General features: G+C 50.0%; 1 protein-coding gene across 1 annotated transcript; it reads right to left on the minus strand.

Annotated features, from left to right (window-relative positions):
* Positions 1 to 4,216: 4,216 nt before the first annotated feature.
* Positions 4,217 to 11,924, minus strand: SPR (sepiapterin reductase). Its single transcript, XM_006045912.4, has 3 exons — positions 11,523 to 11,924; positions 10,617 to 10,907; positions 4,217 to 5,031 (listed from the first exon to the last, which is right to left on the minus strand). Exons 1-3 carry the CDS (start codon positions 11,842 to 11,844, stop codon positions 4,841 to 4,843), a joined length of 804 nt encoding a protein of 267 aa, XP_006045974.2. The 5' UTR covers positions 11,845 to 11,924; the 3' UTR covers positions 4,217 to 4,840.
* Positions 11,925 to 13,678: the final 1,754 nt, after the last annotated feature.

The raw sequence follows: 13,678 nt of genomic DNA on the forward strand, positions 1-13,678 counted from the left end.
CACAATGACCCTGACCTTGGCCACATATTAATCCTTAATTCTGACCTAGACTAACCCCAACTCTTGAGCCTGACTTTGTCTCTTGAACTTCCCCTTCTTGGAGGGGTTAGCTCCTTTGATCTCTGCTAGTATCACCTGAGTTTACAAGGTTCACAGCTCACCTTTTAAATTAATTAATTAATTTTCACAGCTCATTTTTTAGTACTGTAGCATTGGAGTGGGGACATACTTGGACCCACTGAATTGGAATCTGTAGTAAAGGAGGAACAATGGAGGAGTGAATTTTTTTTTTTTTTTTTTTTACCTTTCTTGGTGATTCTGACCCAGGCCAGTCCTACCCATGTCCGCAATACACACATGAGGTCTTGCCTTTAGGGATTCCAAGGGGGAATCCAAGGGGGTGGGGTTTAACCCCCACATAGGGAAGGTTGGGGTGGGTGGAGGCTTGACTGCCAGGCACCAGTCATCACACCCAAGCCCTTTTAAATGCTTCACTCTACCCCTGGCAGCGGGCCACTATGGCATTCACTTGCTCACTCATTCATTCATCCATTCACTCATTTATCATCAAAGACTCAACAAGGCCTCAAAGAATTAGGTCTGTGTAAGGTCTCTGGGATACACATAGCGCCTTGAGCCTTGGATCCCTGGGGTCAAACTGGGCCTTGGAAGGGCAGGACCTGACAGGAAAGGACTCCACAGCAGCTGGACCAAAACCTGAACCAGAGTATGGACCAGACAGATTTCCGCGGCCCCAAGAGGAGGCACGGGTCTCGAAAGTGGGACCCAGGCCCCTCTCTTCCCTTGTCCTGGGGTTGGGGATGGGGGACATGGGCCTGTGGGCTAAGAGACCACTAGACAGCTTGCAGGCCGGTCAGCTGAGGAATCGTCTGAGCCCCTGGAATCAGCTGGAGGTAGGCCTGAGAGGTGGATCCCTCAAAGGAAAAAAGAGGCTTCCTTTTCCCAACCGCTTCCTGAAAGTCAAAGGTCAGGACTCTCTCAGCTCACACTAAGGGCAGTTAGAGCTGTGGGGTTGGGGGAAATGGGAGACAGAGGGGAGGGTAGGGGAGTCTTGCTGGAGTGGGATAATTTGGGGTGGGAGTGGGAAGGTGGGCTTTACTTCAAGTCTGGGGGATGTCCAGCGTTTAGCCCTGCCTCCCAGCACTGCAGGCAGAAGACCTTGGGGCTGGGGCAGAGAAGCATCGACAGCTCACTCGCTCCTCTGTCCAGCTACCCTCTAACCCCATCTTCAGTGGCCCCAGAGGCTCACAGTGAGTCCTCGGCTAACCTCCCCGCAAGCTGCCTGGTGTCTTCAGGCCCACGCCCCTCTCCGCTACCCCATCACTGTGTGATGCTGCGGGGGCCTCACCCCGGTGACTGGCAGTGCGTTCACCCCCATCCCTGCCACTGCACAGGACCCCGGTCAGGTCCTGTGGTGAGGGCGCAAGGCTGGGCACTGGGAGCGGGAATTACTGCACACACGTCTGCACAGGAGGCTGTGTTCTGCGGGGAGAGGCTGGGCGAGAGGAGGCTGGAGGCAGCAACCCCGAGCCCAGCTCTGAGGTGAGACCCCGGGGAGAGCGGGTGGCACCTTGCCCTAGGAGTGGTCCTGAGGCCAGGTAGGAACAGCTGCTCACATCCAGCCTTGGCCAAACAGTGGACTCAGGCACTAGGCTGAGTGCTAGGGGACGTGCTTCGCCCACTCAGGGGACAAAGGAGAGGAATTGGGGGTGGACAGGGAGCTTCTGACCAATCCAATCCCTGCTGGTCATGCTCATGGACAGAGGTGGGTGCTGGGGCTCCCTGGGGTGTGCCTGGACTATTCCCATCCCCCACTCCCACAGGCCAGCTGCTGGCCTCAAGCTCAGGGGTATTAAACACAAAACCGAAAAACTACCAGCTCATTCAGGCCACAGACAAAGAAACCTTGTTTGTCTTTAGGCTAATCTGAGGCCCGCCGGCCAGCAGCTGAGCTCTGGGCACGTGCAGGCATGTATTGTGTGTGTGTTCGAGTGCGCTCATGTGTGTGGTAGCCAAGGACAGGCCGTGTACTCTAAGAACACACATGGCTGCCCCTGAGGTGGCAGGAAGGCCTCCCTGCCCCAGGGGTGCAGGACCTGGGAGGCTGAGTCCAGCCCAAGAAGCAAGGCCTGGGAAATCCCTATGGTCAGAGCACAGGGATCACTACAGATGCCAGGAGGACCCACCGGGGAGAGTGATCCCGGCTCTTTTTGCCTCCCCAGCTTCCTGGGGGCCCCTGAGAGTCCAGAAAAGTACAGGCAGAGAGAAAGGTCTAGGGTTTCCAAGGCTCTCAAATCCCCCAACTCTGAGCTGAGAGAGGATGTCAGGCGTGGGAGTGCGTTGCCACCTTGTGGGCACATGTGGTACTTCTCCCTGAGTCTTGGTCAACCAGCTTCCTGGGGAGGGAGACAGCCCCACCACACATCATACATTTTGCTGGTGCCCACTGCCCTTACATTCCCTTGGGAGCAAGAGGCCAGGCGAGGAGATCTGTCCCACACTCACCAGACAGAAGTAGCCCAGGCTGGCCCAGCCCCAGCCCCAGCGGCCAATCTGAGAACTGCAGATGCAGCCTGACCACATTTGAAGCACCTTAGAGAAGAGTTTGCAAGAAAGAATTTTAGAGCTCATGTACTCTAAGGAAACTGAAGCCCAGAGACAAGCCCCTGCCCAAGGCCCACAGCATCTCTATCATAGAGGGAAGCAAGACTGAGGGTTCGACTCCAAGCCTCAAGCATTTTCCTGAGGGTCCGGTGAATCCAGGACAAGCTGTCCAGACAGAATCCTAGCCCGAGAGGCCGGGATTACAGGGGGTGCGGTGAGGGCTCTCGCCACAGGCCAGCAATGGAAGGGGCATCTGAGCCACACAATGAGGCTACGCGTGCTCTGGATCTTGAGTTGCTCAAGTCATGTCCGACTCCTTGTGACCCCATGGATTGTAGCCTGCCACGGTCCTCTGTCCATAGAATTCTCCAAGCAAGAATACTGGAATGGGTTGCCATTTCCTTCTCCAGGGTATCTTCCTGACCCAGGGATCGAACCCAGGTGGCTCCTTTACTGGGGACCCATTAGGGACACCCCATCTTGATATTAAAAGGCAATAAATATCAGCTTCTGCGGCCACCTAGTGCAGCGCCAGCACTGTGCTGAACAGTTACAAACTTTAGGTCATTTAATACTCATGATGCCCCTTTGAGGGAGGCACCATTATAATCCGCTTTTTTCAGATAGGGAAACTGAAACAAGAGGAGTAACCTGCCCTGGGTGGCAGAGCAGGGATCTGAGAACAGTGCCTTTGACTCCACTGAGGGCAAAGGCTCAGCTGGGTGAAGAAAGCGCATGAGTTGCTCCCTCCCTCCTAGGGAACCCAGCAGGCCGCTGCCAGCTCTAGCTCAGGGCCTGCCTCCACAGGGACCTGGGCAGCCTCTGGTTCCCCAGGAGGCATGGCTTCAGTGCGCCCTCTGCTGTGCACGAGGAGGAACAAAGAGATCTGTCCAGCAATCAGAGGCAGGGCTGAGGCCCGAGACGGCTGGCAGGGACCATGGTCTCTCTGACCGAACAAGGAGCAGGGACAGAGGGCTGCCTGGCTGTAGACCACCACCACCGCAGAGCTCTCAGCCTGGCCCACACCTACTCATCTGCAGAAGCACACCCTTGGTTTCTCAGGGTTTTTCCCTCTTAGAATCTTGTCTACCTTCCACAAAGGCATGTTGGTCCTATGTCCAATCACCTGAGGATCAGGTCTGTGGGGCAGATGAATGTTACCAGGAGGGCCCATGACAGATCCACTGAAGATCTGGGATCCATCCAGAGCACTGCCATGTGGGTAAAGGGCAGAGTTGGGAATCTAAGAGAGCCAGGGAAACCACCTTTCCCCAAGGGCGGGGGAGCTCTGAGTCAGGCCCTAGAGGCTGGATACCCTTTGAATAGGTCAAGGGTGAGGAAAGGGTAAAAGACTAGGGTAACAATAGGCATAAAGGAGGCACAGGTGTCTGGGCCAGCCACCTAGGACAACTTTGTTTGAACCTGGGTTTGCTACTGAGGGGCGCTCTGTGAGAAGAGGCAGACAGCCCCAAGACGCCCCAGGACATGAGGGCAACACCCCAAGTTTGGATTAACTGCCTCAGGAACACCCCTTGGGTCGAGGAAACCAGGGAGTTAGTCATAGGACCTGTATCAAAACAGAAAGCAGGTATTAACAAAGGACAATCCACATTTTATTTGTATTTGCCTTTAACATGTACAAAACTCTCAGGCTCCTTTCCCCATCTGGTGGATAGACAGCAGATTCTGGAGGGAGGAAGCATCAGAATGAGGACAGAGAGTTCAAGTGAAGGTCTTGCTACCCTGGGCAAAGAGCATCCCTGTGGGCTGGGACTTGCGCTGTCCTCCTATCCCTCCAGGCCATCTGTCAATCTACGTGGGTCCTCCTGTTTGACACTAGCTCATCCCTCCTTCCCCATGGACTGTCATGGGCCAGAGATCCATCCTTCTTTTCTCAGTGTTTTTAGCTTCCTGTCCTAGTTTTCCCATCCTTAAAACTCTATTTCTAGGGAGAAAGAACACCAACAGCCATAACTTGTCTCTCCCAAGTTCACTCCTAACTCAGGGTGGTCAATACAGATATCTGAAAACTGGGAACTGCAGCCACCCAGGGCTCTCACAGTTGGTTGGATCTGAGGGCAGGGCAGTAAGCACAAGTGCTTATCTGTGTAAGGCAGGGTTGGCAGCGCCACTGTGGCAGCATGTAGGGAGGCACAGGGCTCCTGGGTGTGCCTGTAAGAGGGGGAAGAGAGCCCCTAAAACCAAGGGCATGGTCTTATTCATCGTAGAAGTCAATATGGGCTCCAGACTTGAACTTGTCATTTTGCAGCAAGCTCACAAGTTTCTGGGCTGATATCTTGCAATCCACAAGTTCCCCCTTTCTCTTCAGCTCCTGCAGGCTTTTTCGCAAGTCTGGGTCCACAGAGGTCTCCCGGGCTAACTGCTGCATGTCAGTGTCCAGGGGACCTAGGGGATGAAGAGCAGAAGATGAGGGGACATGGCTGAGGCAGGGGCCCCTGATCTATGTGTGGAGTTGGGTGGAGTCAGGTCTGGCCAGAGGCAACACCTCACCTTGGCTGACACGTGGTCAGCATCACCAAAGGCTCCACACTTCATTATCGAGCTCCAGACTCATCCTATGTCCACTGAACACGGTCCCCTTAGACTACCAAATCTACAGATTCACGCTACCCCATCACTCCCCCTCAAAGTCCCAGAGCAGAGAGAGACACCCTCCCTGTGGGAGGAGAATGAAGTGAGCAACCAACTTCTCAAGGGCTCCCGAGCCAGCCTGCTCCAGCACCAGGTCAACTCCCATGGCTGTAGGTGGTTCCCTGTGCGTTCCCAAAAAGTCTACAAACAATAGGTGCTGGAGAGGCTGTGGAGAAAAGGGAACGCTCTGCACTGTTGGTGGGAATGTAAATTGATACAGCCACTATGGAAGACGGTGTGGAGATTCCTTAAAAAACTAGGAATAAAACCACCATATGACCCAGCAGCTAAAGTAATGCTAGTAAAGTAATGCTCAATATTCTCCAAGCCAGGCTTTAGCAATACATGAACTGTGAACTTCCAGATGTTCAAGCTGGTTTTAGAAAAGGCAGAGGAACCAGAGATCAAATTGCCAACATCCGCTGGATCATGGAAAAAGCAAGAGAGTTCCAGAAAAACATCTATTTCTGCTTTATTGACTATGCCAAAGCCTTTGACTGTGTGCATCACAATAAACTGTGGAAAATTCTGAAAGATATAGGAATACCAGACCACCTGACCTGCCTCTTGAGAAACCTGTATGCAGGTCAGGAAGCAACAGTTAGAACTGGACATGGAACAACAGACTGGTTCCAAATAGGAAAAGGAGTACATCAAGGCTGTATCTTGTCACCCTGCTTATTTAACTTCTATGCAAAGTACATCATGAGAAACACTAGGCTGAAAGAAGCACAAGCTGGAATCAAGATCGCTGGGAGAAATATCAATAACCTCAGATATGCAGATGACACCACCCTTATGGCAGAAAGTGAAGAGGAACTCAAAAGCCTCTTGATGAAGGTGAAAGAGGAGAGTGAAAAAGTTGGCTTAAAACTCAACATTCAGAAAACTAAGATCATGGCATCTGGTCCCATCACTTCATGGGAAATAGATGGGGAAACAATGGCTGACTTTATTTTTGGGGGCTCCAAAATCACTGCAGATGGTGACTGCAGCCATGAAATCAAAAGATGCTTACTCCTTGGAAGAAAAGTTATAACCAACCTAGATAGCATATTGAAAAGCAGAGACATTACTTTGCCAACAAAGGTCCGTCTAGTCAAGGCTATGGTTTTTCCAGTGGTCATGTATGGATGTGAGAGTTGGACTGTGAAGAAAGCTGAGCACCGAAGAATTGATGCTTTTGAACTGTGGTGTTGGAGAAGACTCTTGAGAGTCCCTTGGACAGCAAGGAGATCCAACCAGTCCATACTAAAGGAGATCAGTCCTGGGATTTCTTTGGAAGGAATGATGCTAAAGCTGAAACTCCAGTACTTTGGCCACCTCATGCGAAGAGCTGACTCATTGGAAAAGACCCTGATGCTGGGATGGATTGGGGGCAGGAGAAGGGGACGACAGAGGATGAGATGGCTGGATGGCATCACTGACTCGATGGACGTTGAGTCTGAGTGAACTCCGGGAGTTGGTGATGGACAGGGAAGCCTGGCGTGCTGCGATTCATGGGGTCACAAAGAGTCGGACACGACTGAGTGACTGAACTGAACTGAACTGATGACCCAGCAATCCCACTCCTAGCTTGGTTTCTTACCCTGAGGAAACCAAAATTGAAAAAGACACATGCATCCCATTGTTCATTGCAGCCCTATTTACAATAGCTAGAACACTGAAGCAACCTAGGTGTCTATCGGCAGATGAATGGATAAAGAAGCTGTGGTACATATACACAATGGAATATTACTAAGCCATAAAAAGGAACACATTTGAGTCAATTCTAATGAGGTGGATGAACCTAGAGCCTATCATACAGAGTGAAGTAAGTCAGAAAGAGAAAGAGAAATATCGTATAATAACGCTTATGTACGGAATCTAGAAAAATGGTACTGAAGAATTTATTTGTAGGGCAGCAATGGAGAAACAGACATAGAGAACAGATTTATGGACATGGGGAGAGACGGGGAGAGGGGAGGAGAGGGTGAGATGTATGGAGAGAGTAACATGGAAACTTCATTACCATATGTAAAACAGATAGCCAACGGGAATTTGCTGTATGGCTCAAGAAACTCAAACAGGAGCTCTGTATCAACCTAGAGGGGTGGGATGGGGAGGGACATGGGAGGGAGGGTCTAAAGGGAGTGGACATATGTATACCTATGGCTGATTCATGTTGATATCTGGCAGAAAACAACAAAATTCTGTAATTATCCTTCAATTAAAATTAACTAATAGAAAGAAAGAAATGATAGCTGACAACTTCCCAAATCTCTGAGGAGATTTGTACATCTAAGTTTATGAAGCTATTATTTCAACCCCAAATTATCTTCTCCAAGACATCAGGACTAGATGGTTTCACTGGTAAATTGTGTCTATCTTTTATGCCAATACCATACTAGTTTGATTACTGTGGCTTTGTAATATAGTTTGAAATCAAGCAGCATGATGCTGGGGATCTTTGCTCTTCTTTCTCAAGACTGCTTTGGCTATTGAGAGTTTTCTGTGGTTCCATATATATTTTAGAATTGCTTGTTCTATTTCTGTGAAAAATGTCACTGGAAATTTGATAGAGATCGCATTAAATCTGTAGATTGGGTTGGATAGTATTGACATTTTAACAATATTAATTTATCCAATCCATGAACATGGCATCTTTCCATTTTATATCTTCTTGAGATTCTTTCATCAATGTCTTATAGTTTTTGGTGTACAAGTCTTTTATCTCCTTCATTAAATTTGTTCCTTGGTATTTTATTCTTTTGGATGCAATTGTAAATGGGACAGTTAGTTTCTTTTCCTGATACTTCATTATTAGTGTATAGAAATGTAACTGATTCTTCACATTGTTTTCTCTATTAAGATGATCATACAAATTTTATCTTTTGTTATTGTGGTATATTACACTGATTTATTTGTAGATGTTGAACCATCCTTGCATCCCTAGGATAAATCCCACTTGATCATGGTATACAATCTTCTTAAAGTATTTTTGAATTTGGCTCACTAACAATTTTGCTGAGTATTTCTGCATCTATGCTCATCAAGGATTTTGGCCTATAATTTTCCTTCCTTGTAGTGTCCTTGTCTGATTTTAGTATCAGGATAAAGTCAGCCTCAAAAATTGAGTTTGGAGAGTGTTCCCACCTTTACATCCACTTATCCAGCATGTCTTCCACCTGCTGATATGGAAGCAGCCCTCAAGATCAATGTCCAGTTTAGCTGCCTCCAATAAAGCCATCCCTGGTCACACCACCAGAAAGTGCTTCCTTCTTGAACTCTTATAAGTTCACTGATTTTACTTTTAAAAAACATTTATTTATTTATTTGGCTGTGTCGGGTCTTAGTTGTGGCATGTGGATTTTCAATCTCCACTGCAGCATGCTAGATCTTTTAGTGGTGACACGTAGGATCTTTTAGTCATGACAGGTGTGGTCTTTAGTTGCGGCATGTAAACTTTCAGTTGTGGTATGTAGTATCTAGTTCCTGAACCAGGATCAAACCCAGGCCCCCTGCATTGGGAGCATGGAGTCTTAGCCACTGAACTACCAGAGAAATCCCTGTAAGTACTTTCTCACCTGGGGAACCACAGCACCCCAGAATTTGGAGTCAATGGACCTCATGGGCAGAAAATCAAGGAATCTTGGACTTCGAAGAACCACCCTCCTGATCCTCAAATATCTTTCAATCAAATATCAGTGCATCCCCAGTAAGAAGGTATTTGGTCCCTTTCCAAACAGCCCATTCCATCTTTGGACACCTGTTAGGACCTTCTTCCAGAGACTTAAACAAAAACTCAACTGGTCTCTGCCTTCATTCAGGCCCTAAGAGCCCCACAAAAAAGTTCAATTTTCTCACAATGTCCAAGGGAGCTCCCTGAGACGTAAACCAGTCACATGGCATTCTGGAGTTTGTTCTGCTCCTGACTATGGTTTCCACTTGCTCTCTGTTGCCTGAGTCTGAGGCTGAGCTCAGAGTGGGTGCTACGTTGAATGTCAGCTGCAAGAATAACCGTATGTATTTGGGAGGAAGAGAGGGAGGGCTGGGTCCTAGAGATCATGAGGAAGTAGACATGGCACCGATTAGACCTTGGAGGTGAGGCTTGATCGGGCTATGCTGCATCTGGGTTTTGATCAGGTTAATCTACCTCTTTGCCCCTAGGGTTCCTAGGGGAAAAGACTACTGGATCTCCACCTAAATTGCTCAGACATCATAAACCATCTTCTAATTCCAGCAACCTCAAGCCTAGAATAGAAGCCTCACTCTTAAGTAAGGGGTATAGTAGCATCATGGTAGAGAGATGAGAAACCAGGTCAACTGTCACAAGGCACCCCCCTCCTTTAAATTTCATGAGAATGGGGTTCTATCTTATTTATCACAGCATCCCCCTGTGTTCCAGCACAGTTCAGCATGGGATGGTCAGCATTCAACAATGTCTGTCTGCTCTGCATTCAGCTAACATTCACTGCAGACTGGCTTAGTGGAGTGCTTTGTGAGAAGCTGGGGACAGAAAGATGAATAGTGCATAATCCCTGCCTTCAAGGCTTTCCTATGCAGAGAGAGACTAGACACATTAAGATAATACAGTATGATAAGTCCTATTTAACAAACGCTAACAATTAGATAGTCCTTCACAGTTTGGGATCACTTCTACAAGTTTGACCTCATTCAGTCCTACAAACGGCCCTGTGAAACAGGTAACATCTTCCCTATTTCACATGAAGAAATGAGGCACAGGCCTGGAATTCAAATCCTAAAATCCTAATCATCTCTCAGACTCTAATATCTCAGACTTCCTGTCCCCATCCTCAAGTCCAGGCAGCTCCCCACTCTCAGTCCATATCCACTAACTACAGCTTCCTGCCCGCCCCCCCCCCCGCCCCCCACCCCTCAGCCCTAACTTTCTTGGAGCCTGTATTTCCCTTAAGGAGTGATGGGTCATGATTCAAGGACAATATACTCTATGGGGCCTTTCCTGGAGAAGACAGAGAGGGCTCCTAGCCCAGTCCCCAAAGGGTAAGCAGCCAGTTCTGAGAACAAGCTACTGCTGCTGCAAAGTCACTTCAGTCGTGTCCGACTCTGTGTGACCCCACAGACGGCAGCCCACCAGGCTCCTCAGTCCCTGGGATTCTCCAGGCAAGAACACTGGAGTGGGTTGCCATTTCCTTCTCCAATGCAGGAAAGTGAAAAGTAAAAGTGAAGTTGCTTAGTCATGTCCGACTCTTAGCGACCCCATGGATTGCAGCCTACCAGGCTCCTCCGTCCATGGGATTTTCCAGGCAAGAGTACTGGAGTGGGGTGCCATTGCCTTCTCCGTCTGAGAACATGGATGGCAGTAAAGCCTCACCTACCTGGGCCATAGCTCAGCACCCTCACGCTAGGTTCTTCCGCCGCCAGGACCTGGAACATCATGTTACGGGCAGCCTTGCCAGCACAGTACAGTCCCCAGCCCTTGAAGGGCTGCAGGGCACAGATGGACGAGATGTTAACCACAGTCCTGCTGAGGCCAGGACTGTCCGGGAAGGCCTTCAGGACACTGGAAGTCAGGCAGAGCGTGGAAGTCAAGTTCAGAGTCCAGTAGTTGGTCACTTCAGTTGGGTCAGTCAGGTCCACCCAACGTTTGGATACATCTCCAAGAGTGCCTGAAAAACCAGACCTTACGAATCACCCAGTGCCAGGAGGGGTTTTCTGTTCTCCCAGCCCTTTTCAAATTCATTCAGATACCCGCTTCCCAACCACAGCTAAAGGAGTCTCTCTAGGGCTCCTGAAGATGGCTCCCTCTTCCCAGCCCTGCAGAGTGACATACCTGGGGAACCCCCTTACCCGACGCCTCAAACTGAGAAGGCGCATGCTCTGCTCTGGGGCTGGGTTTAGGGGAACTCTGGGGGCCATTTGGATAAGTGGGGGAAATTTACAACTGCGGAGAGACTCCATGCCCTAACTCAGGTCTCCGCCAGAGGGCGCTGAACAAGAGGATCAGAAAAGTTCTACAGGCATTCTGGAACAAATGGCGCTGAAACAGGAAGGGGAGCGGGGGCGGGGGCGGGGGAGCGGAGTGGAGAAGCGGGGAGAATGGGCCGCCCAGGCAGCAATAGGTCTTCCTCCACACCTCGCTGAAACTAGGACTTCCAGGCGTCTTTTCTGACTCCTAGGAGTCACCTTTAAAGTTCCAAGAAGCGAGGGGGATGAAAGAGAGGGAAAACACAACGGGACGCTAAGCAGTATTCCAAGCGATCACGGGCCAACGGGCGTCTTACCCGCATTGTTGATGAGCAGCACTCGCTGCAGGCCTTCGGGCCTGGGGAGGTCGCACAGAGCACCGACCAGTTGCTGCAAGCCGGTCTCGGCGCCCAGGTCGGCGGGCACCCGCACGATGCGCAGACCCGGCTGCTCGGCGCCCAGCTCGGCCTCCAGCTGCCGCAGGGCCTCGTCATTGCGGGCGCTTAGGACCAGCACTGAGCGAGGCGACATCAGCGGGGCCAGGACTTGGGCCAGCGTCCGTCCGAAGCCCCGAGAAGCCCCAGTCAGCACGCATAAGGTGCGCCCCAAGCCGCCCACCTTGCCGACACTGCCCTCCATGCCTCCTACCTGCTAGCTGGAGCCGCTACCGTGACCCGGCAGGGGGCGGGGCGGCCGCGGAGGGAGGAGGAGGAGGCAGCGCCCGGCGAGGGCGGGAACCTAAGGAGAGCGCCGGGGCACGCTTTTCCTTGGTCGCAAGCGGTTAAAGTGGAGGCGACTGCAAAATTAGAGCGCGAAGAGACTAAATCTGAGGCAGGCCCCCCACAGGAAATCTTAGCCCAATGCGGACCGCGGGCCTCATCCTTTGCCCTGCAAACCCATCAGTGCCCCTATGGAATTCATTCTCCTCCCGAGTTCAGACCTAACTTCCTTGTGTAAGTGATTAAGTGTTAGTCGCTCAGTCGTGCACGACTCTTTGCGACCCCATGGACTGCAGCCTACCAGGCTCCTCTGTCCACGAGATTTTCCAGGCAAGAATACTGGAGTGGGTTGCCATTTCCTTCTCTGGAGGATCTTCCTAACCCAGGGATCGAACCCAGGTCTCCTGCACTGCAGGCAGATTCTTTTACCGACTGAGCTACATGGGAAACCCAGTTTAAGTGATTACCTCCAGGTTAAGCCATCTTGCTTCTTGCTAGACACCTCTGCACGTGCCAGTGTAGGGACTGGGGTCCCTACTAATGTTATAGCCACGCGTTTGCAGATAGAGGAGTGCAGCTTATTACACCAGCGGGCCCAAGGCCGAGTCTCCTCTTAGCCAAGGACCCCGACCAGCATTTGTGAAAATCTTTTATACCCCATGTGTACGTTTCCGAACCCACCACCCCAATTTCCTTGAGACTTACATATAACAAAGGAAGGGTAAATATAATCACAATAACCCCATTATTCAAGTGTTATCAAGTGTTAGATGTTCAAACAGTTAATAAGCCTGCGGTTACACTCCGATAGATACAGAAGGAACTTACGACCTGTCCGGAGGGAGGGGTGATTAGAGTATGTTTTCTCGTAGGGGATGAGTAACCTGGATGTGATCTTCAAGGTTCCCCTGTCTGGAGGGGGTCTTATCCTTCTATTGTAGTTTCCATAGGCACTAAACACAGAGTTCAGAGTCCGTTGGAGAGGTGGCCGAGCATGATCAGCGTGAACAGGCCTAAGATGGGGTCCAGGCCCTATGAATTCCTTCTTCACTATAGGGGAAACTCGCCACCCCAGAACAACCTTTGGGGGAACAGAGTCTTCTCTGTACTGTGTTCACACAGATTCCCCTTGCCTCTCTGAGATTTCTCACTCCTTCTGTCCCTAAAGTTCTGCGTTTGCTGGGATCCTGCACCCACTCATGCCACACTCTTCCTCGTAGGAAATTCTATCCACTCCCACATTCAGGTTTTCAGAAATGAACAGGCCTGTGGTTCATAAAACCCACATTTCTGGCTTTTTTTCACAGAAAGGTCTCAACTTAAAAAAAATATTCACAACTTATTATAAGTTTTATTTTATTTGGTGGGAATTTTTAGGACTTCAAGCCAAGGATATAGCATTTCAAGAAACCCTGAAAGAACTCCAAGGAAGCAAGGAGAGGTACTAGGTTATATAGAAGTTTTTGCAACAAATGACAGGTCGTCTAAACATCAAAAGATTATTGTTAATTAAAGAAAACCAGATGACCCAAGTCAAGGAAGTTAGCACTTTTCTGTGTATGGGAAGCTGCAAAAGTCTGGGTTCACTGAAATAATTCCTTTGATACATGCCTTAGCTTTCAAGGGCCAGTATCCTGTTTTCACATCCCTAAGTTCCTCAGGGCTCGCCACAGGGAGTGGCTGCAGTCTGATGGCCACTAGATGGCAGGTATTCTTTCCTTAAACCCTACCCCTAACCCTGAGTTCCCTCAGGG

This window comes from Bubalus bubalis, chromosome 12 (genome assembly GCF_019923935.1).
Source record: "Bubalus bubalis isolate 160015118507 breed Murrah chromosome 12, NDDB_SH_1, whole genome shotgun sequence".
NCBI lineage: Eukaryota > Metazoa > Chordata > Mammalia > Artiodactyla > Bovidae > Bubalus > Bubalus bubalis.

What these genes read in the sequence shown, in the direction of transcription:
- SPR (XM_006045912.4), bottom strand. Translation starts at nt 11,844, where the DNA reads ATGGAGGGCAGTGTCGGCAAGGTGGGCGGCTTGGGGCGCACCTTATGC. An exon ending in GCTGCTCATCAACAATGCGG is followed by an intron (nt 10,908 to 11,522) that starts GTAAGACGCCCG and finishes CTGGTTTTTCAG; the next exon opens with GCACTCTTGGAGATGTATCC. An exon ending in GGTGCTGAGCTATGGCCCAG is followed by an intron (nt 5,032 to 10,616) that starts GTAGGTGAGGCT and finishes TTCATCCCCTAG; the next exon opens with GTCCCCTGGACACTGACATG.